The sequence below is a fragment of the Diadema antillarum genome, unplaced genomic scaffold (assembly GCF_040938485.1).
Source record: "Diadema antillarum isolate AM-2024a unplaced genomic scaffold, OU_Dant_1.0 scf00000062, whole genome shotgun sequence".
NCBI classification, from domain to species: Eukaryota; Metazoa; Echinodermata; class Echinoidea; order Diadematoida; family Diadematidae; genus Diadema; species Diadema antillarum.
Window position 1 is genome coordinate 430171 of NW_027270951.1, and position 17601 is coordinate 447771.

Sequence of the window (17601 nt, forward strand, 5' to 3'; positions counted from 1 at the left end):
AAATTATGAATGCTTTGTATGATACCAGTATGGTGTTTTGGTTGACATTTTTACCCCATGCTTCATATTGAAGTTGAAGTTGAAGAAAAAAAAAAAGGTATTTATTGGTCAGAGTCAATGACAAGAAGAAAAATAAAGCAAAAAAAAAAAAATCAAAGAGAAATTTGATACTCGATGGCATTATCAACCCACCAAAATACTGCTTCAGCTGTCAATGGGAAAGTGTAATCACTAACCACATCTACATTATAACCTGCTTTTCAAACATAGTGTATGATATTACGTGTTGACCATTTAATCAAACTTTCTATGTGTAACACTTGGATTATCTTTGCTACAGATTAATAGCATGTTTTGTGTTGTTTGCTAATATATCTTTCACAGGAGTAACCAAAGGTAGGTATTGTTCAGCTCTCTAGATGTGCACTCATCTGACTTTTTTTTTTTTGACAACTATACATGTATGTCTTTCTATTTCCCTCTGTAGAAAGAGACATTCTTTCACTAGGAAAAAGTGTGCACACAATTGATAAGGGCTGCCAGCCCATCATTTCTACATTAGTATCATTGGCATGTGTGCATCAGAAAACTTTGGTGCACCACCCATATCAGACATTTCCATTTCCTTTTGTAATCCCGCATAATTCAGTCACCCTCACCCTGTGTAGACTTCTTCTACTGTCACCTCCTCTTTGTTGAATATATTTTTCATGCCATGAAAATTCACAACCTTTTTTTTTTTCTAATTCTCCATTTCCATTGTGATTCTTTGTTTTGGCTTGTGAGAATGTGTTACTTTTTATGTGATGGGACAAATGGGCCTGAATTCACGAAGGTGGTACAATCTTGTCCATGGTTTAAACCATGGACAAAGACCATGGGGCGCCAAGTGTAGCATGGAATGTTTCGTTACGAAATGAGTCATTATATTGATGAAATGACCATTTCATTAACGAAATTATCATTTTGTTAATGAAATCTTCATTTTGTTATGAAATGTTGTCATTTTGTTACAAAATAATCATTTTGTCGACGAAATTACTGATTTTGTACCGAAATATTCCATGCGACACTTACCGCCCCATGGTCTTTGTCCTTGGTGTAAACCATGGACAAAATTGTACCACCTTTGTGAATTCGGGCCATGGTGTTTTTCCTGCACTTACTTGGGCGTGACAAAAAACAAAACCCTAGTCAACATGATCACTTTCCGTGTGCAAGCACATTTAATGTACAGCATGTAACCAATACATGTGTCTAATTGCAGTGTCATAGTGTCTCGTAGCTTCTAAACAATGTCCTGTCTGTCTGCTTCAAAGTCAATTTGATAAAAATGTACTAAGGCTGACAACACGTATGATGTGATACATGTACATTGTAGCTCACTTTTTAAGATTGTTTTTCCTTAAAGATAATAGGTTATATCATTCTAAAAGTTATATGTATGATTGTTCTAAAAGTTATTGCATTATTTCTTCTTTATTACACACTAACAGCAGACAACGCATTTGTTCTGGAACCCACTGGTTGGTGCAAACACAAGTTTTGATATTATACAATTTTTTGCAATCTGCTTGCACCCATTGTAGCCATTGCTCCGCTGCAAGACTTTTGCAATTTTTCCAGCAGTTCAGAGCAGTTTACACCCAACAGAGTATTGAATCAGATTATGATTTTTTGTTTCAGTGTGAAGGGGATTTAGAGCAAACAACTGCAGTTGTTTCATATTCTTCTTCTGTGTATCATAATTACTGCAAGCGGACAAAAATGTCAGTCAGATTAAAGTGCACAATGAAAAGTCGTGAAAATGATATGTGTCAAGTTAATTATTGCAGATTTGGGAAGGTACAGGTGTAAACTCTGGAATAGGATGCAACGTGATAAAGATTATGGCATAATCTTTGAAAGTGTGCATATGAACTAAACTTTAATTGCAACAATAAAAATGCTACACTTTTATCATTTCTGTGACCCACAGGGGAAAGTGTCAGATACACATAGTGAACTTGCAAATTAAATAAAGGGTTCTTTTTGGTTCTGTCAATACTATAATTATTGTTTTCCATTTTATAGCTTACTTTAAATTTGATATGACATTAAAAGTCATAATCTGGCTGACTAATTTAGTTGCTTATGAGTGGATACCCAAATGTTGAATGCATGATTCACTGTGTGAGAATAAATATTTGTGTTCTGTTTGGGTGTAAACTACATCTCAAATGAAAGGCTCAAATATCATAAGGCTCCAAATATTGATATGAAATGCCCATCATTCATTGCTCATCTAGCTATGGAATAAAAGCAACAACAACAAAAACTCAACATAGTCAATATCGAACACTCCTAGAAATTCATGTGTCATGTGCATGCAATTTCTTTCAAATTCAAATCCGCCTGCCACATGCATTCAATGATTTTATGTCGTGTAGATGTCGTGCGAATAATGCTACCTTTAAAACGTTGTGAGTTTCATTGCAGTAAAGACCTAGATATTAGTGGCATTCATGATAATATTAAAGACTTAGAGAAAAGAACTCTGGAAAGGCTTCTTTAAAAACATCGTCATTATACACTGTACAAAATTGTAGTTACTGATGCATGAAACTGTATTTGAGAGAATTTCTGCCAAGATTTTAGTGGTGTCTTGTACATGTACCTTACCACCTGCTGTCTGCGATCTGGCAGGATGGTTTGAATGGTTCTATTTCTTAGCAATTCAGCTTCCATGATATCTACATACTGTAATGTGAAGCAACTTGGCAAGTCCAATGTGTTTGTATGTATGTGTGTACAAGATACACACACTTACACTCACAAAGAAAAGACCTGTACAATGCCATTCTTCTCAGGAAAAAAAAATCATTGGCTTACTATTTGGCATCCATGCTGAACTGTGTCAATTTGGATGCTTTAATGCAAAGTTGTCACAAATTTCAAGAAATTTAGAAAATCAAGAAATTGTAATTGTAATATTATTGTAGACCATCTAATTAAAATCATTTTGTGCACTGTATCTCTTTTTCATTAATGACCTATGACATGTGAGATGATAATTTGCTGAGTTACATGTATTTGATACAATTTACATATGTACACAATGTATGTCTGTTGATGACCGGTGCTGATGTGGCCCTTGAATTCCTGTGGAGATTTTTTATTGTAACATTGGCGATGCATCCATGTGCAAGAATGTGATTTTACAGTTGTAACATTTCACATTTCCCATTCATGTGGCTCTATTGGGGACTAATAATTCTATTTCAAGATGCATCTAGTTTAAGTTTGATGGAGTTCAGCATTACCTGCTGTTTGAGGATATCATTCATCTTAGTGCAAATCCAATCTGAACAAGAGTGATATATATTTTGTACGTTGTCAGTTTACACCATATGTGACCCGCTACAACAAAATGGTCCTAAAGTCGCGCACGGTCGAAGCCGTGAAAATCGAGTTTGAAGTCAGAGCATCAAAATTGGTCAAAACTTACGATTTTCTGAATTTGACATATTATTAGAGTCTGACATGTCTTCTATCATCTGTCGAAATTTTGAAGCAAAATGATGAAAGGAAAGACCAAAAAATAGCGTTTTTCTGGGCCATGTTTTTTTGGCGTTTCAACGAAGCAGAAACTTGTTCGAACATTTGGAGTGAGCGCCACACATAGGCTCCGCCCCTAACAACGACCAGAGTGATCTCATTGGTCAGTTTGCTGCTTGCCGCTATCCGAAGCGTGAAGCTCGCACACTGCCCAGTCGACTGGTGCGTGCTGGCGGGGTGCGCTATGCCCAGCCGCTTCTCCTGCCATCATGGTCACTGATTGGTCGGTGAGGAGACCGCCGACGCTGTGTTTGAATGAGCATTTTGGCGGTTGCTATGGCTTACCTTCTATTGTTCGGAGGTGAAAACTGACTTGCGTGTCCTTTGATCGTGATTGCGTCGCAAGGAGAACTTTTAGGGCGCTTTTCTCGAAACAGTGATTTCCCAGACGTATCGACATGCTCTCTTTTAAACATCGATATCTCCGCAGCCGATTATTTTTATATGATGTGTTATATATCAATTTAAAGCAGAAAGATTAGGGATTTGTGTCATGCAATTTTCAAATAATCCACCTCGCCCGACTTTAGGATCATTTTGTTGTAGCGGGTCACATATTACATTGAAACAGTGCAGCTCCAGCCTCCTTCAAAGCAAGCCTTTCATGTCTGTGTGTGTTTTGTGTACATCTCTGTGTGATTGACTCTCAATCCATTTGTGCTAACATTGTGATAATTATATGTCATCCTTTCATCTTCCTTTCATCTCACTGCCGTCGTGTCGTCCATTTCTTCTCTCATCGTCATCTTCCTCTCCATTCGTCCGTCCATCTGTCCATCCATTCATCCATCCATTTCTCCATCTATCCCTCTATCCATCCATTTTATCCTCCCTCCATCCATCCATCCATCCATCCATCTATTGATCCATTTATCCTCCCCTCCAATGGTCCATCCATCTTTCCACCCACCCATTCATTCATTATCTGTTCATTCATCAATTTGACCATCTGTCTATCCATCAATCCGTTCATCCTTTTATCCAACCATCCATTCTGTCCTACAATCATCCATCATTCCATTCATTGTCCATTTGTTCATTCATCCATCCATCCATCCATCCATCCATCCATCCATCCATCCATCCATCCATCCATCCATCCATCCGTCCATTATCTAATCATTATACATCCATCTACCCATCCCTCCGTCCATTCATTCAACCTCTCATCCATACATCCATCCACAACCCTCTGGTATTGTCCACCCAATTATCCTTGCTTTGTTGCTTACTTACCCTTTAAAAATTTGGTCCATCCCCCATCCATCCACACATCTACTGTACCTATCAACCCTCATAAAATCAATGTGTCATCACATTCTGGGTGATTATCATTGATCACTTCTTAATATGCACATTCCTTTCCAATGCACCCCATGTTCTGCAATACACACTCACATGGAATGCAATTAATCATCATCGCCATCGTCATCATTGTCACTATTAAAATGCTAACTTTATGATTTTCACCGTTATGACCTCAATTTTTCAAACCTGTGCTATAACAATATCCCTCCTTCACACTTCCCTTTATATCAATTGCATCAACATTCTTTCGGATGTCAAATTGTGGTGCTCATATGTTTGTAAACTCCTGTGTCTTGTTTGCCTGTTAAATCTTGCATCCCCCTAAACAAACAAAAAAATCACAAAATGAACTTGAAATAAAAACCAAATGAATTCATGCTTATGTATTAAAAAAAATAGATTCACTTCCACCTTACTATAAGCGATGGACCTCAAAACATCCAAAAAGCGGCCCTAATCCCGATTTCTATGGCCATCCCTCTCCTTCCCATTCCCCTCTCCCTCCGATCCACCGATCAGCTCTCCAAAAAGTCTGGGGCTTGATTGTCAAACGCCTCCACTTCGTCCGCCGCGACTGGCGGGGCTTCATCTGGTCCGTGCTCATGCCCGTCACCCTGGTGGCACTCGCCGTCGGATTCGCCCAGCTCAGCGAGAACGCCCGGGAAGTCGAGCTCCAGCTCACTCCGACCATGTTCAACAAGCCTGACAGCTACGTCTTCTTCAGGTGAGAGAAGAGATATAGAAAAGAAAAAGAGGAAAGAGAGAAAAATAAGTTAGAGAGGGAGAGAGAAAATAAAAGAGATAGGGATATATATTTAGAGGGAGAGAGAGAGAATGCCTCATTCCCTTAAAAGGTAACATCACAAACATGTGTGGTTTACTGAATAAGCCAAAATTGAGCTTACATAAAGTTCCACCACACCCAGTTTTTCATTGATGAAACTTAATGTTTTACATAACTAGTATTTTTTGAAGTGATATTGATATGCAGCATTTTTCAAATTTGCATAACCCCTTGTTTATACAATGTCAAGGTATAAACCGTCTCTACGGGTCCCACTAAATGTAACTAAATAGAAACCTAAAGTTACATGTCATATTGCTTTAGGTTTTTATCTAGTTACATTTAGTGGCATTAAGAGAGAGTTTTACTTCCAAACTCTTTAGCCCTCTATTTTATTGTCTCAATGTCAACATACACGTAGTACAAACTCATAATCTTCAGTCATAATCTCTTTAATGTCTTTTTTCTTATAGCATTTCTCTCATTATCATTTGCACATTGCAAACAAATGTTAGAGACAGTTGGTTCTTTTGCCCAGTTGGTTGCTCTGAGGAGGTTTGACCATACTACTTCTCATTCTTTCCCCACACACCATGGCAGTCATGAGAGCTCCAGCCCTGTGGGAGAGAAGCTGCTGAATGCTCTCCTGGATCCACCAGGTCTAGGAACCACCTGTCTGGAAGATTCAGTCCAGATGTGAGTCTTACAGTAACATGTCTACAGGTTGATGGATTGATAAAAGTGATTGATTGGTTAATTGACAGATTGGTTGATTAATCAGTACTACTACAAGGTGTATATTGATTGAATGATTGATCAGGTGACTTACAGATAGGCTGATTGACTCATTGTTTGGATGGCTTGCTGATAAATTGATGGAAACATTGATTGATCATATGTCATGTAGATAGAAAGATTGACTGACTGATTGCTTGATTTATGAATTGATTGATTGATTGATAGATTGATAGATAACTTGATTTATTTAATGATTGATTGATTGATTGATTGATTGATTGATTTATTGATAGATAACTTGAATGATTTAATGATTGACTAATTGATTGATTGATTGGTTGATTGATTGATTGATTGATTGATTGATTGATTGATTAAGTGACAATGCTAATAGATTAATTGATTTTTTGATTGATTTGCTTATGGTGACTGGATACATTGACTAATTGATTTTGAGTGTGAGTGAATGGGTGATTGATTTATTGACAGATGCATTGATTGGTTGACTACATGGTCAATTGATATGTGATTGATTAATTATTGATCAAAATGCTGAAAGGATAAAAAGTACAAGGGTCAATAATGAAAGGGTAAAAAGTATAAGGCTCAATGATGATGTGGGAACATTGTCCTGATTCTGCTGAGTGAACATTACAGACATGGAAATGGTGACTAACAATAAACGAGAGGTACAAACATTCTAGTCATTTAACTTTCTGGATTTCTGGTATTGTTGCACCCATGCAGGTGCAAGCACATTTTTATACTGTATGCTTCGGTACATCCCTGTCATTTTTGTCTGCATTTGCTTGTGCTTGGTCTGCAGGAATTCCTACTCCTGCGATGACTCAGAATCCGACTCCTACAACTTCACCGGAATCTACGCCCCCGAGCTGGCGGTGGTTCCGCCGAACCAGTGCAACTGCACCACCACGGGGATAGGGGTGGAGTGCTCCCCGAATGCCGGGGGCGTGGCCCCTCCCCAGTTTCTGACGGATCTTGGTATTTACCTCCAGGACATTACCCCGAAGAGGAACAAGAATATGTACCTGGTGGACACCCAGCTGGAATATCAGGACTCAAGGTAAGGAGTGGTGTAGGGAATGAACAAATTATTTGTTTATCAAGAGGATCATTAATTTTTGTATATTTTAAATTTGCAATGAGTGTGTTTGAAGATCCTCTCAGTGATAGTCTTCAAGAAAGGCAACTAAGAATAGTGCAAAGTGTATTGATGACTTTTCTGATCATTCCATGATGCTTGATTTGTGACTATAGTCCAGCCAAATATGTGCACTGACTCTGCAATTCCATGCACCAAAGACAATGTGTGAGTTACTTGATGTACATCTATATAGCAATAGAAAAACAAAACAGAACAAAACAAAGAAACAAAACTTGACACAGTTTCTGAGTCACATTTTATTAACAATACTCTTATGTTATCATGTTTTGAAAAATAAAAGACATGGAGGAAAAAGATACTTATTCAATTTGGCATTTTTACTTATCTCGACATATACATTTGCATGTGAACTGCAAAAATTTTCTCTTTTATTTTTTCAAAATGGTAACATACAGTGTACACATACTGTATGCAATTTGCACTGTTTGGGATATCATAGTAAACAGGCACCCTACTACAGTGTAGCATTCACTGCATGATGTTTTGGTTTTTTTTTTGCCCCTTTCTTCAAGGTATGGAGGAGTGAGTTGGTTTGATGTGCAAGGAGATGGTCAGACCACTACTCAGGCCAAGGTGAGAATGACTGTCACAACTACAGCAATGTCCAATTTTCCCTCCTGTTTATGGTACATTTGTGTGAAATATCCATCTAGTGGATACGTTAAATATTTCGTGAGGTTTTTATTATCTGCGAATTTTGCGAGTCAGGAGCTATTCGCGAATTTTAAGATGCGCGAAATTATTGACTGTGATCTTGACATGAATGCAATGTGCAATGCATTTTTTCATCCAGTACTGCAGTGGCGGATCCAGAGGGGTGTTCACTGGGGGCGCACCCCCTCTTTATCTTTTGCTAAAACAAAGGAAATGAAAGGGGAAAAAAAATGAAATGAAACCCGGCAGTAGAACCAGAAATATTCTTTGGGCCCCCCCTTTACGAAATTCCTGGATTCACCCCTGTACTGTACCCCATGTTTGCAAATTTAACCACTCACGAAATCGTCAGGAAGTCCCAATGCGTAAAAAAGAAAAGAAAACAAGGATAGACTCACTAGATACAATTGTATATGGCATATAAACTGTACAGTTCTTCAAGGTCATTTCACCCTCCTTTGTATCTGCTGTTATAACATCAAAGCTTGTGTAAAACTTGACGTTCAACTTTTGACAGAAACCTGATGTGTATGAATATTTAGTTTATTCCATACCCATTGTGTGGAATTTAGGGCACTACGTGTCGGCCTGTATTAAAAGTTTTGGTTCTTATTGCAGGCTTGGTTCAACAACCGTGGTTTACATGCCATGCCAACATTCCTCAACGTCATGAACAACATCATCCTGAGGGCCACCGTGGATGCCAATGCCTCAGAATTTGGTGAGATGAGTTGCATCCCAGCAATATTTCATTTCATTTTATTTATCAAGTTACTACACAAATTATACAGTGTTGTACTTGCAACATACGTACATTAATGACATTGTAAAGCAACACACATTAAATTGTAAGGTCAGAGTATATAAAGACTATATTAAATATTTGATGTTTGAGAGAAAACTGTAGATCCTTTAGACTGTGACTCTATTTTCTTTGAAAAGAAAATCTCGTACAATTTTGTTGCAACTGCAATTTTTTTATATTGCTTGAATGTCATGCATATTTTCCATGTCGATGTACTGGCATACAGCAGTTGCCTTAATTATATGGCTTATTTGCACCGGAACACTTTTAGGAAAGGTGTATTCAGTAATTTCTTCATGGAAGAAATGTTAGAGCTAGAGAGTGATTATAGGTTTACAGGATGGATGGATCAATGTGCTGGTTTATACCGTTTGCTTTGTATTGCTCGTCATCTGTGGTAAATCATGAGCCAACAGCATTCTTCGTCTATTTTTTCTGATGTGTGTGTGTGTGTGTGGGTGTGTGTGTGTGTGTGGGTGTGGGTGTGTGTCCTGAGCTAGCCTCAAACCATCTAGCCACCTTCCCACCCTGATCTTGTAATTTATATGTTTGTGGTACAGTTACAGTGTTTAATTCTGTAGTACTTTTGTGCTGTACCTATCTACAGGTATCACAGCCTACAATCATCCCCTCTCGCTATCCAAAGAAGATCTGGGCACCAATGTGTAAGTTATCACGCCACAAGTTCTCTTCCAAGGATTTAGTCTTTATAATAAATCCTCAAGGTTTTTTGTTTTGTTTGTTTTATTTATTGCTCGGTTGCTTTAAGAATAAATGCAAATGCTCTGACGAGGGAAAGAGAAATCATCCTATAAGCAAATTTGAAACTACAGTTGTACAATGGCACATCTCACAGCCAAAAGGAAACTGCAAATGTATTTAGCGAGTCTGATATTTCACCAAGTGAGACTTCCCATCAATTTTGTGAGTGATTAAATTGGCAATCAGGTGGTGCAGGAATAGACAGAGAAGTGTAAACATTTACCTTGCATTCATGTTGGGACCACGGTTAATGTTTCCATGTATTTTAAAGATTTGTGAACGTCACCTGACTTGAAAAACTTGCGAAAATAAAATCCCTCTAAATACATGCCATGTATGACGTATGCAGTATTTCATTAACTGAAGTCAGAATGGTAGCAACGGTACAATGTACAATGTATGATGCAGAAGATTTTTTTTTCTGTGTCATTCCAGATGGTTGGAGGCTGGAGAGTTGTTTGGTATCACTCTCATCATCGTTGCTGCCTTTGCCCTCATTCCCTCCGCCTTCGCCATGTTCCTCATTGACGAGAACATCAACGGCTCCAAGCGCCTCCACTACGTCTCGGGCGTGGGCACCTTTGCCTACTGGTCCACCAACCTCCTCTGGGATATGGTAAGACCAAGATAACTGTCATAAAACTGTTGACCTCTCTGTAGGATTTCCTGGAACCATCGCTATTCTCTACAGTGTGACATGAATTATCCTGTAAAGGGCAAATGTGTCTTGTATACCTTGAACTTTAACCCGCTAACCCATTGAGGACAGGCTGATTTTGCTACAACACGCATTTCCCATAGACACTTGCCTGAGTATACTCGGGACTTGTCCTCAACGGCTTAAGGACGAGTCCTGAGTATATTCGTGCAGGTGTGTATAGGAAATGCATGTTGTAGCAAAATCAGCCCATCTTCAATGGGTTAAAGCAAGTCTAGCAAGACATGATTGAAGAATGATATCGACATTGTTCTGAAACCTAGACTTACCTGTCGGTTTATTTCCTTGTAGTTACAGTATACAGTCTGTAGTTGTCATTATCAATGTTACGCTTCTTTTTCATTTTTCTACTTTTTCTTTTTACAAAGGTATATGTACCATCGTTTTGGGGCATGATTGTTAAAAAAGTCAATTTGGTAAATATTTCTGATTTATTTCATGATTATAGATGTCTGTAACACAGCTAATTTTCTTGCACAATGACTTACAAAAAGTGAATCTTTTTCCTCTTTTTTTTTTGTCACTGCAATGGCATCGATGTAATTACCAAAGTATGTTCTTCCTTCAAGTTTAACCTTGACGTAGTGGCAGTATTGTAATTTGGGCCGCATTGAAAGTCATTCCAGGCTTTACATGTCTGGACCAAAAGTGCCATACATACAGCTATTATCTGAAGAGTGAGCATTGCTTTTTTTTTTCTTTGTAAATCTAAAGGAAAGTTTCAAAAGTTTTGAAAGTTATGGTGAGAGTTCCAAGTGATGTAAAATTGACCCTTTGTCCTCATAGTTTTTAGCTTCAAGGTTTCTAGGTACAGAAGCATCATATATTTGAGAAAACATCTGATCCACCTTCATAGCAACATTGCATTGTACATATGGGTCTAGGGCAATTACCCTTGGGCATAACCCAGACCCTTACCCTGACCTTAACCCAAACTCTAATCTTTACTCTAACCCTATCACTAACCAGTATATAGCCAGGAAGTAATTGTCCTTGGGGGGTGGGGGTACACTAGTTGCCCTGATATGCACAGAAATACACTGTATCTGATGGATTCTCCCCTCTTCTTTTTTTTTTCCAGCTCATCTACTGTATCCCCGTCGGTCTCATCATGGCCGTCCTCAAGATCTTTGAGTACGGCTCCCTCATCTCCCTCACCAACATCGGACCCTTTGCAGCTCTGGCTCTGCTCTATGGGTAAAGAAACAAAAACATTTCTCACCACATCATTTCATACAGTGCACCCTGATAAATATATTGTGTTCCCTCTGTCTCATCATGCTCCATCCCAACACTGTATGTGAACTGCCAAACATTGGAAAAGGTCACACCTGAGTGTGTACATGTATCTTGCACCTCATATAACTCTTGACAGTGACATTGCATTAGGTTTCTTTTGCAGGTTTTTGTTTTTGTTTTTTTTTTTGTTTTTGTTTTTTTTTGCAGGTGGGGTGGGGGGGAGGGGGGCTAGTTTCATTTACTGTTGCTGAATGCAATAATTGTTATTTCTCTATAGTGTCCCTCGATTAGTATACATTCAACCTGGCCTTGCTTTATATCCTGCCTAGAGATATTGTCTTATGGACAAGTTGTACATACAATGTACCAGTGTTCTGCATGATAATGTAAGTTAGTATTTAATCTGCAGTCATGCTGACACTTTGTTAGCTTCTGTATCACTGTACTGACAATGGAATGCAGTATTAAGCCTGAACTGGACTCAATTTCATTTACAGTGTAATTGTCCAAGTAATGGAAATTTCTTTTCCCCAGCCCAAACCTAATACCTGAAAGTTGTTGACTCTTTTCTTCTTTTTCATTCCGACAGGTTTGCGATGCTGTGCCAGATCTACCTCTTCATCTCGCTGTTCAAGAACGCCGGGACCGCCTTCATCGTCCTCTTCTGCTCCATCCTCCTCACCGCCGTCGTCACCAACATGCCCAACTGGCTCATTGCCCTGGACACGGTGAGAGCCCCGCCCCTTGGCATCTTTGTGTACATTTGTGTCTTCATCTTTTAGCTCATCTTCTTTTTCTTTTCAGTCCTTGCTTTGGTCCATCACATAGTGTCGCAGGATCTGTTAGCTGTACAGCTTGTGGGCATGTTAATGTTTTGGTTGTTTGCCTTAAAGAAAGTGTTTGTTGATTACCATAGTAACTGCTTTTCTCCGCATCTTTCTGTGTTTACTCTTTATTTGTAATTTTATATTCTGGTTCAGTCTTTGTCAGTTAATTTCATCATCTGAGTGAACAGATGTGTCACAGCCAACACCCATATTTGAAATGGCTTATTGGGTGTCAGATTGGTATCAATTGTAACCAGAGATGTGAGAGTACACAGTTTAATCTGATTTGAGACTATTTACTCTGCCAAACCCACTTTATAGACTTTTGAAAGGCATTAAACTGTTCACCGGATATGCACTTACAGTATGACTTTTCTTTTTCATAAGTTTCAGATTTTTCCGAGACTTTTTCATCACGTACTCTCACGTCCCTGTATATTAATATACTGTATATTGCTTTGTGTCAAGCAAGTTTAACAGTCAACCGCAATGCATTGTAGAGATTTTAGGTCCTGTTGTAAGTGTGAAATGTTTTATGGTTGCTATGTACAACTGTATTGTGGTACAAGTACCAACCTAGTAAGTCTTGTCACCCTCAATACCTGTTTGTCATCACCTTTTCCAATCCCTCAAACTTCTTCTGTTTGTTTTAACCCTCACCAGCTCTCAGAGGAGGATGAGGAGATCCTGGGCTACCTGAATTGGGCCTTCCTGGCTTTCACTCCCTTCTGCCTCTCGTCGGGGCTACTGGACCTCATCCAGAACCAGATCACCGCCGACATCTATGGCGCCTTCGGCGTCGATGACGGGGTGTACCAGGACCCCTTTGAGCTCCTGCAGTGGAAGCTGGTGGCGCTGGCGGCGGAGGGCGCCCTTGCCTTCCTCCTGCTTCTCATCGTTGATGGCATCCAGAACAGTAGCATCAGCAGGTGGGATTGTCTTCATTCTCTCACCTGCTTCCTTTTTACATTTTTCTCTGTCTGTGCTTTAATATCTAACTTATCTGTCTGTCTGTCTGTCTGTGTCTACCTGTATTATGTGTGTGTGTGTGTCTGCCTGTGTCTGTCTGTCTGTGTTATTTCTCTTATTCTTTGAGTCCCGTACTTTCTCTACTCTTATTTTACTTATTCAGTGCATGAGAAAAAATGTACAGTATCAAAGTTGAAAGCTACAGGCTTTAACTTCAGATGGCTTGTAGCTTCACATTTGAAAATTAATTACCTGTCAGAAAGGATTATCTGTCTAAACAGAGAATTAGCTTGGATATATATTTCATGATTTGCGTTACAGCGAACAGATAGAAATGGACAAATAATCTCAGCCACATTGTAGTGCCTTGCTTTACATGCTTTGTATTTTATATTTCATACCATTTTGTATTTAAAATAGCATCATTATCAACATAGGGGTATTGGAATGTGTACGACAGCAAGATAAAGCTTTGCAAAGAAGTTCATGCCTAATGACTTAAAGCATTGATCGGTAGATTATCAAAACAAATGAAATATTTTTAATGAGAGAAAAATCTTCATTTGATTAAGTGATTTTTTTTAAGGGACCATGGTATTGAGAAAAGTTTCTGCTGTGGCATTGTACCGTTGTCCGGGTCAGATTTTGCCTGTCACCCCTTGACATACAATCGTTCTTGTCTTCCAATCCGATGCAGTTGCATCGACCCAAGCTGCAAGACCACGCCCACGTACCAGAACAACGAAGACGTGATGGACGAGAGGTCTCGGGTGCTCACTGGAGGTAGTGCCAACGACCTCGTCACCATGGCAGAGATTCGGAAGGTAAAGAGGCTGATACGATAACAGACTGACATTTGAAACAGGAATTATATATCAAGTTACTGTGTATGTCATATATTCAGTGAGTCTTATCTTTCACACATCAGGACTTCTTGACGATTTCCCGAGTGGTTAAATTGGCGATAATAGAATACAGAAATGAATCGAGGAATGTATGCATGCTCATTGCATTCATGTCAAGATCAGAGTTGATGTTTTTGCATGCTGTGAAATTCTCAAATAGCATCCTACTTGCCAAATTTGTGAAAATAAAAGCCTAGTGAAATTATGATGTACACAGGATATAATGAATTTGTGATCCGTTCGGGAGAAAAGTTGTTATCAGGAAAGGTTTCACTGCACCAAATGAGACGTAGACACGTAATGGTGCTGAGAGCCACGCTTAATTCTGATGTTCACGTTCCAGTTACTTCATTTTGTTATTTTTTATTTTGTATGCAGGTATACAGAGGACCAGCCAGAAAGAAGATTGTAGCTGTTAATGACTTGTGCCTTGGAGTTCCCAAGGGAGAGGTAAGAATGAGTTTCCGCTCTTTTCATATCTCTTTCCATATGATGGTTTCATGAAATCTCATCTCCTTTGTCATTGTGACAGTATCAGCCAATTATGCAGGATTCTACTGTTGCCTCCTTAAAGGGCAAGTTTCCCCCCAATATACATTTTTCGAAATATCATAGAGACTACATTGTTGTCGGTTTTGTTCTTTAAGAGGGGCATCTGGTGGAGATGAGAATTGGGCTTTTAACTTTTTGTGAGATACCAAGAAAACACTTATGATATAGTACAGAGCATACCATTTTAAGAGGAATTCAAAGTTTATTTGATGAAAATCAGGTTTGGAATGACTGAAACATCCAAAAACAAAGTAAAACAAAGCAATCGTAATAAAGTGTGGGTTCCACACTTTATTAGAATCGCTCTTTTTTGGATATCTCAGCCATTTCAAAACCAATTTTCATCACATAAACGTTGAATTCCTCATAGAATTATATGCTCTTTCATATTTCATAAGAGGTTTCTCATTATCTCACCGAAAAATGTTAGAAACCTGAAATTAGGTCTCAACCAAAAACTGTACGATCCCTTTAATATTTGATTCTTTATCTCCATAATATCTGTGCATTTATCTGTGTCGAGCCAGCTTTAATTAAGGCTTACCAATTTCTGTGTAATGTTCCACAGTGCTTTGGACTGCTTGGTGTGAATGGGGCCGGTAAGACGACCACATTTAGAATGATGACACGGGACCTCGCCCCTACCAGTGGGTCAATCAAGAACAGAGCACTCAGGTACGACAATCTAAGGAAGATGTCAACTTACTGTGTAATATTCTCTGCTTTTGTATACATACAATGTATATCTGTATAACTATCTCTCTATCTATCCTTCTTTTAATCTATCAATCTATATATCTGTCTATTTGTCTATCTATCCATTCATACAATTATGTCCATCTACAACTTTATCTCTTTTCTAATCTCTTTCATTTTGCCTCTGATGAAGATTCTGCTAGGATCGAAAGTTAAGGCCTCTTTTGACTCCATTTTACTCCATTGGCGTACCACAATTGGATAAGCAGTTTTCAGCAGCTTTTTTTTGCTTCATCTTTTCTAATCTACCCATCTATTCATAAATATATTTATCCATCAATCTATTCATCCTTCTATTGATCTTTTCCCATTCTATCTTCCAGTCTTTCTGTCTAGGAATCTGTCAAAAATTTTATTAATCTTTCTCTTTCTGTATGTACCACCAGGCTAGCTATCTACGCACATGCACACAAACACACACAAGGATTTCCTGTGTGTGCTAGTATCAAGTCGACTATGTTATGACTACTGCCAAGATTTTTTGTTAAACATAGAGTTCATACCACAATGCAACATATTTCATAAAATTCAGCCCAGAAGTGCACTGCTGCATGGTTGAAGACTTTCAAATTTGAATGAGATTTTAGTACTGATACACTTGTATTTTCATTTTGCTGATTTTTGTCTTTCACATTCCAGTGTTGGCTACTGCCCCCAGGAGAATGCCATGTACCAGCAGTTGACTGGCAGGGAACTTCTCTACTGCTATGCCAGAATCAAGGGCATTCCTTCGAAACACACCAAACAGGTTAGTAATGTTCTTTCTTTGTTTTGTTCAGTTGTTTTGGTTGATAGGTTGGTTAACAGGTTGTTTGGTTGATTGACTATGATAGATGTTTGCTGGTACATTTTGTAGGTCAGTTAGTTGGTTGGTAGTGAATGGTACAGTGTAGGTACAATGTAGGTTGGTTGGATGGTTGGTACAGTGTAGGTTGGTTGGTTGGTTGGATGGTAGGTAGGTACACATGTAGGTAGGCAGGTAGGTTGGTTGGTTGGTTGGTTGGTTGGTTGGTTGGTTGGTTGAGTAGTTGTTTATTTGGTTGGTAGATTAGTTATTGTTGTTTTTGTTTTGTTTTGTTTTGGTTTTTGGTTGGGTTAATAGGTTGGTTTGTTGATTGTTGGTTGGTTTGTATTTGAGCATGCGTATGTTCCTTGTGCCCACACGTGAGGAGCCATTGTGTGGATAAGAATATGAACCCACAATTGTGAGGTCCCAAAACCATGGGAAGGCTTTTGAACCCTAGACTTTCTTTTCAAAGAAAGTCTTGGGTGGAAAAACCATCCACTAGACCATGACACTGCCATTTAATATTCTGGATATGTGATTATTAGTCTTTTCTCCGTGTTCCCCCAGGCTGTTGCTGATATTACCATGGAGCTTGGTATGGAGTCATACATCAAGAAGAGGATTTCTACCTACAGTGGTGGCATGAAGAGGAGTCTAGCTGTGGCTGTCGCCCTCCTGGGAAGACCTGACATTGTGCTCATGGTAAGTACGAGATGGATGAAGGGATGTGTAGGGTAGTGAATACAGTCATGCAGACATACAAGTGTATATAACTAGATTGATTGACAGGTGAATAGATAGAAAGATAGATAAATAGATAGATCGATAGATAGATAGATAGATAGATAGATAGATAGATAGATAGATAGATAGATAGATAGATAGGTAGATAGATTTAGATAGATAGATAGATAAATAGATACAGTGTAGATAGAAAGATAAATGGATAGATAAGGTCATAGAGTGATAGATATATAGATAGATAGTTATAATTATATTGATTAGACATTTATT

General features: G+C 38.6%; 1 protein-coding gene across 1 annotated transcript in view; it reads left to right on the forward strand.

Annotated features, from left to right (window-relative positions):
• LOC139716165 (uncharacterized) overlaps positions 1-17601 on the forward strand; it is a 172228-nt gene that overhangs the window by 149135 nt on the left and 5492 nt on the right. The window contains exons 93-109 of the mRNA XM_071627725.1: positions 385-396; positions 1497-1526; positions 5425-5629; positions 6290-6385; positions 7254-7511; positions 8126-8186; positions 8886-8988; positions 9680-9737; positions 10270-10450; positions 11634-11749; positions 12381-12519; positions 13282-13547; positions 14285-14411; positions 14871-14942; positions 15613-15719; positions 16440-16548; positions 17155-17289. Coding sequence (XP_071483826.1) covers positions 385-396; positions 1497-1526; positions 5425-5629; positions 6290-6385; positions 7254-7511; positions 8126-8186; positions 8886-8988; positions 9680-9737; positions 10270-10450; positions 11634-11749; positions 12381-12519; positions 13282-13547; positions 14285-14411; positions 14871-14942; positions 15613-15719; positions 16440-16548; positions 17155-17289 — 2075 coding nt within the window. The remainder of the gene's footprint in view (positions 1-384; positions 397-1496; positions 1527-5424; positions 5630-6289; positions 6386-7253; positions 7512-8125; positions 8187-8885; positions 8989-9679; positions 9738-10269; positions 10451-11633; positions 11750-12380; positions 12520-13281; positions 13548-14284; positions 14412-14870; positions 14943-15612; positions 15720-16439; positions 16549-17154; positions 17290-17601) is intronic.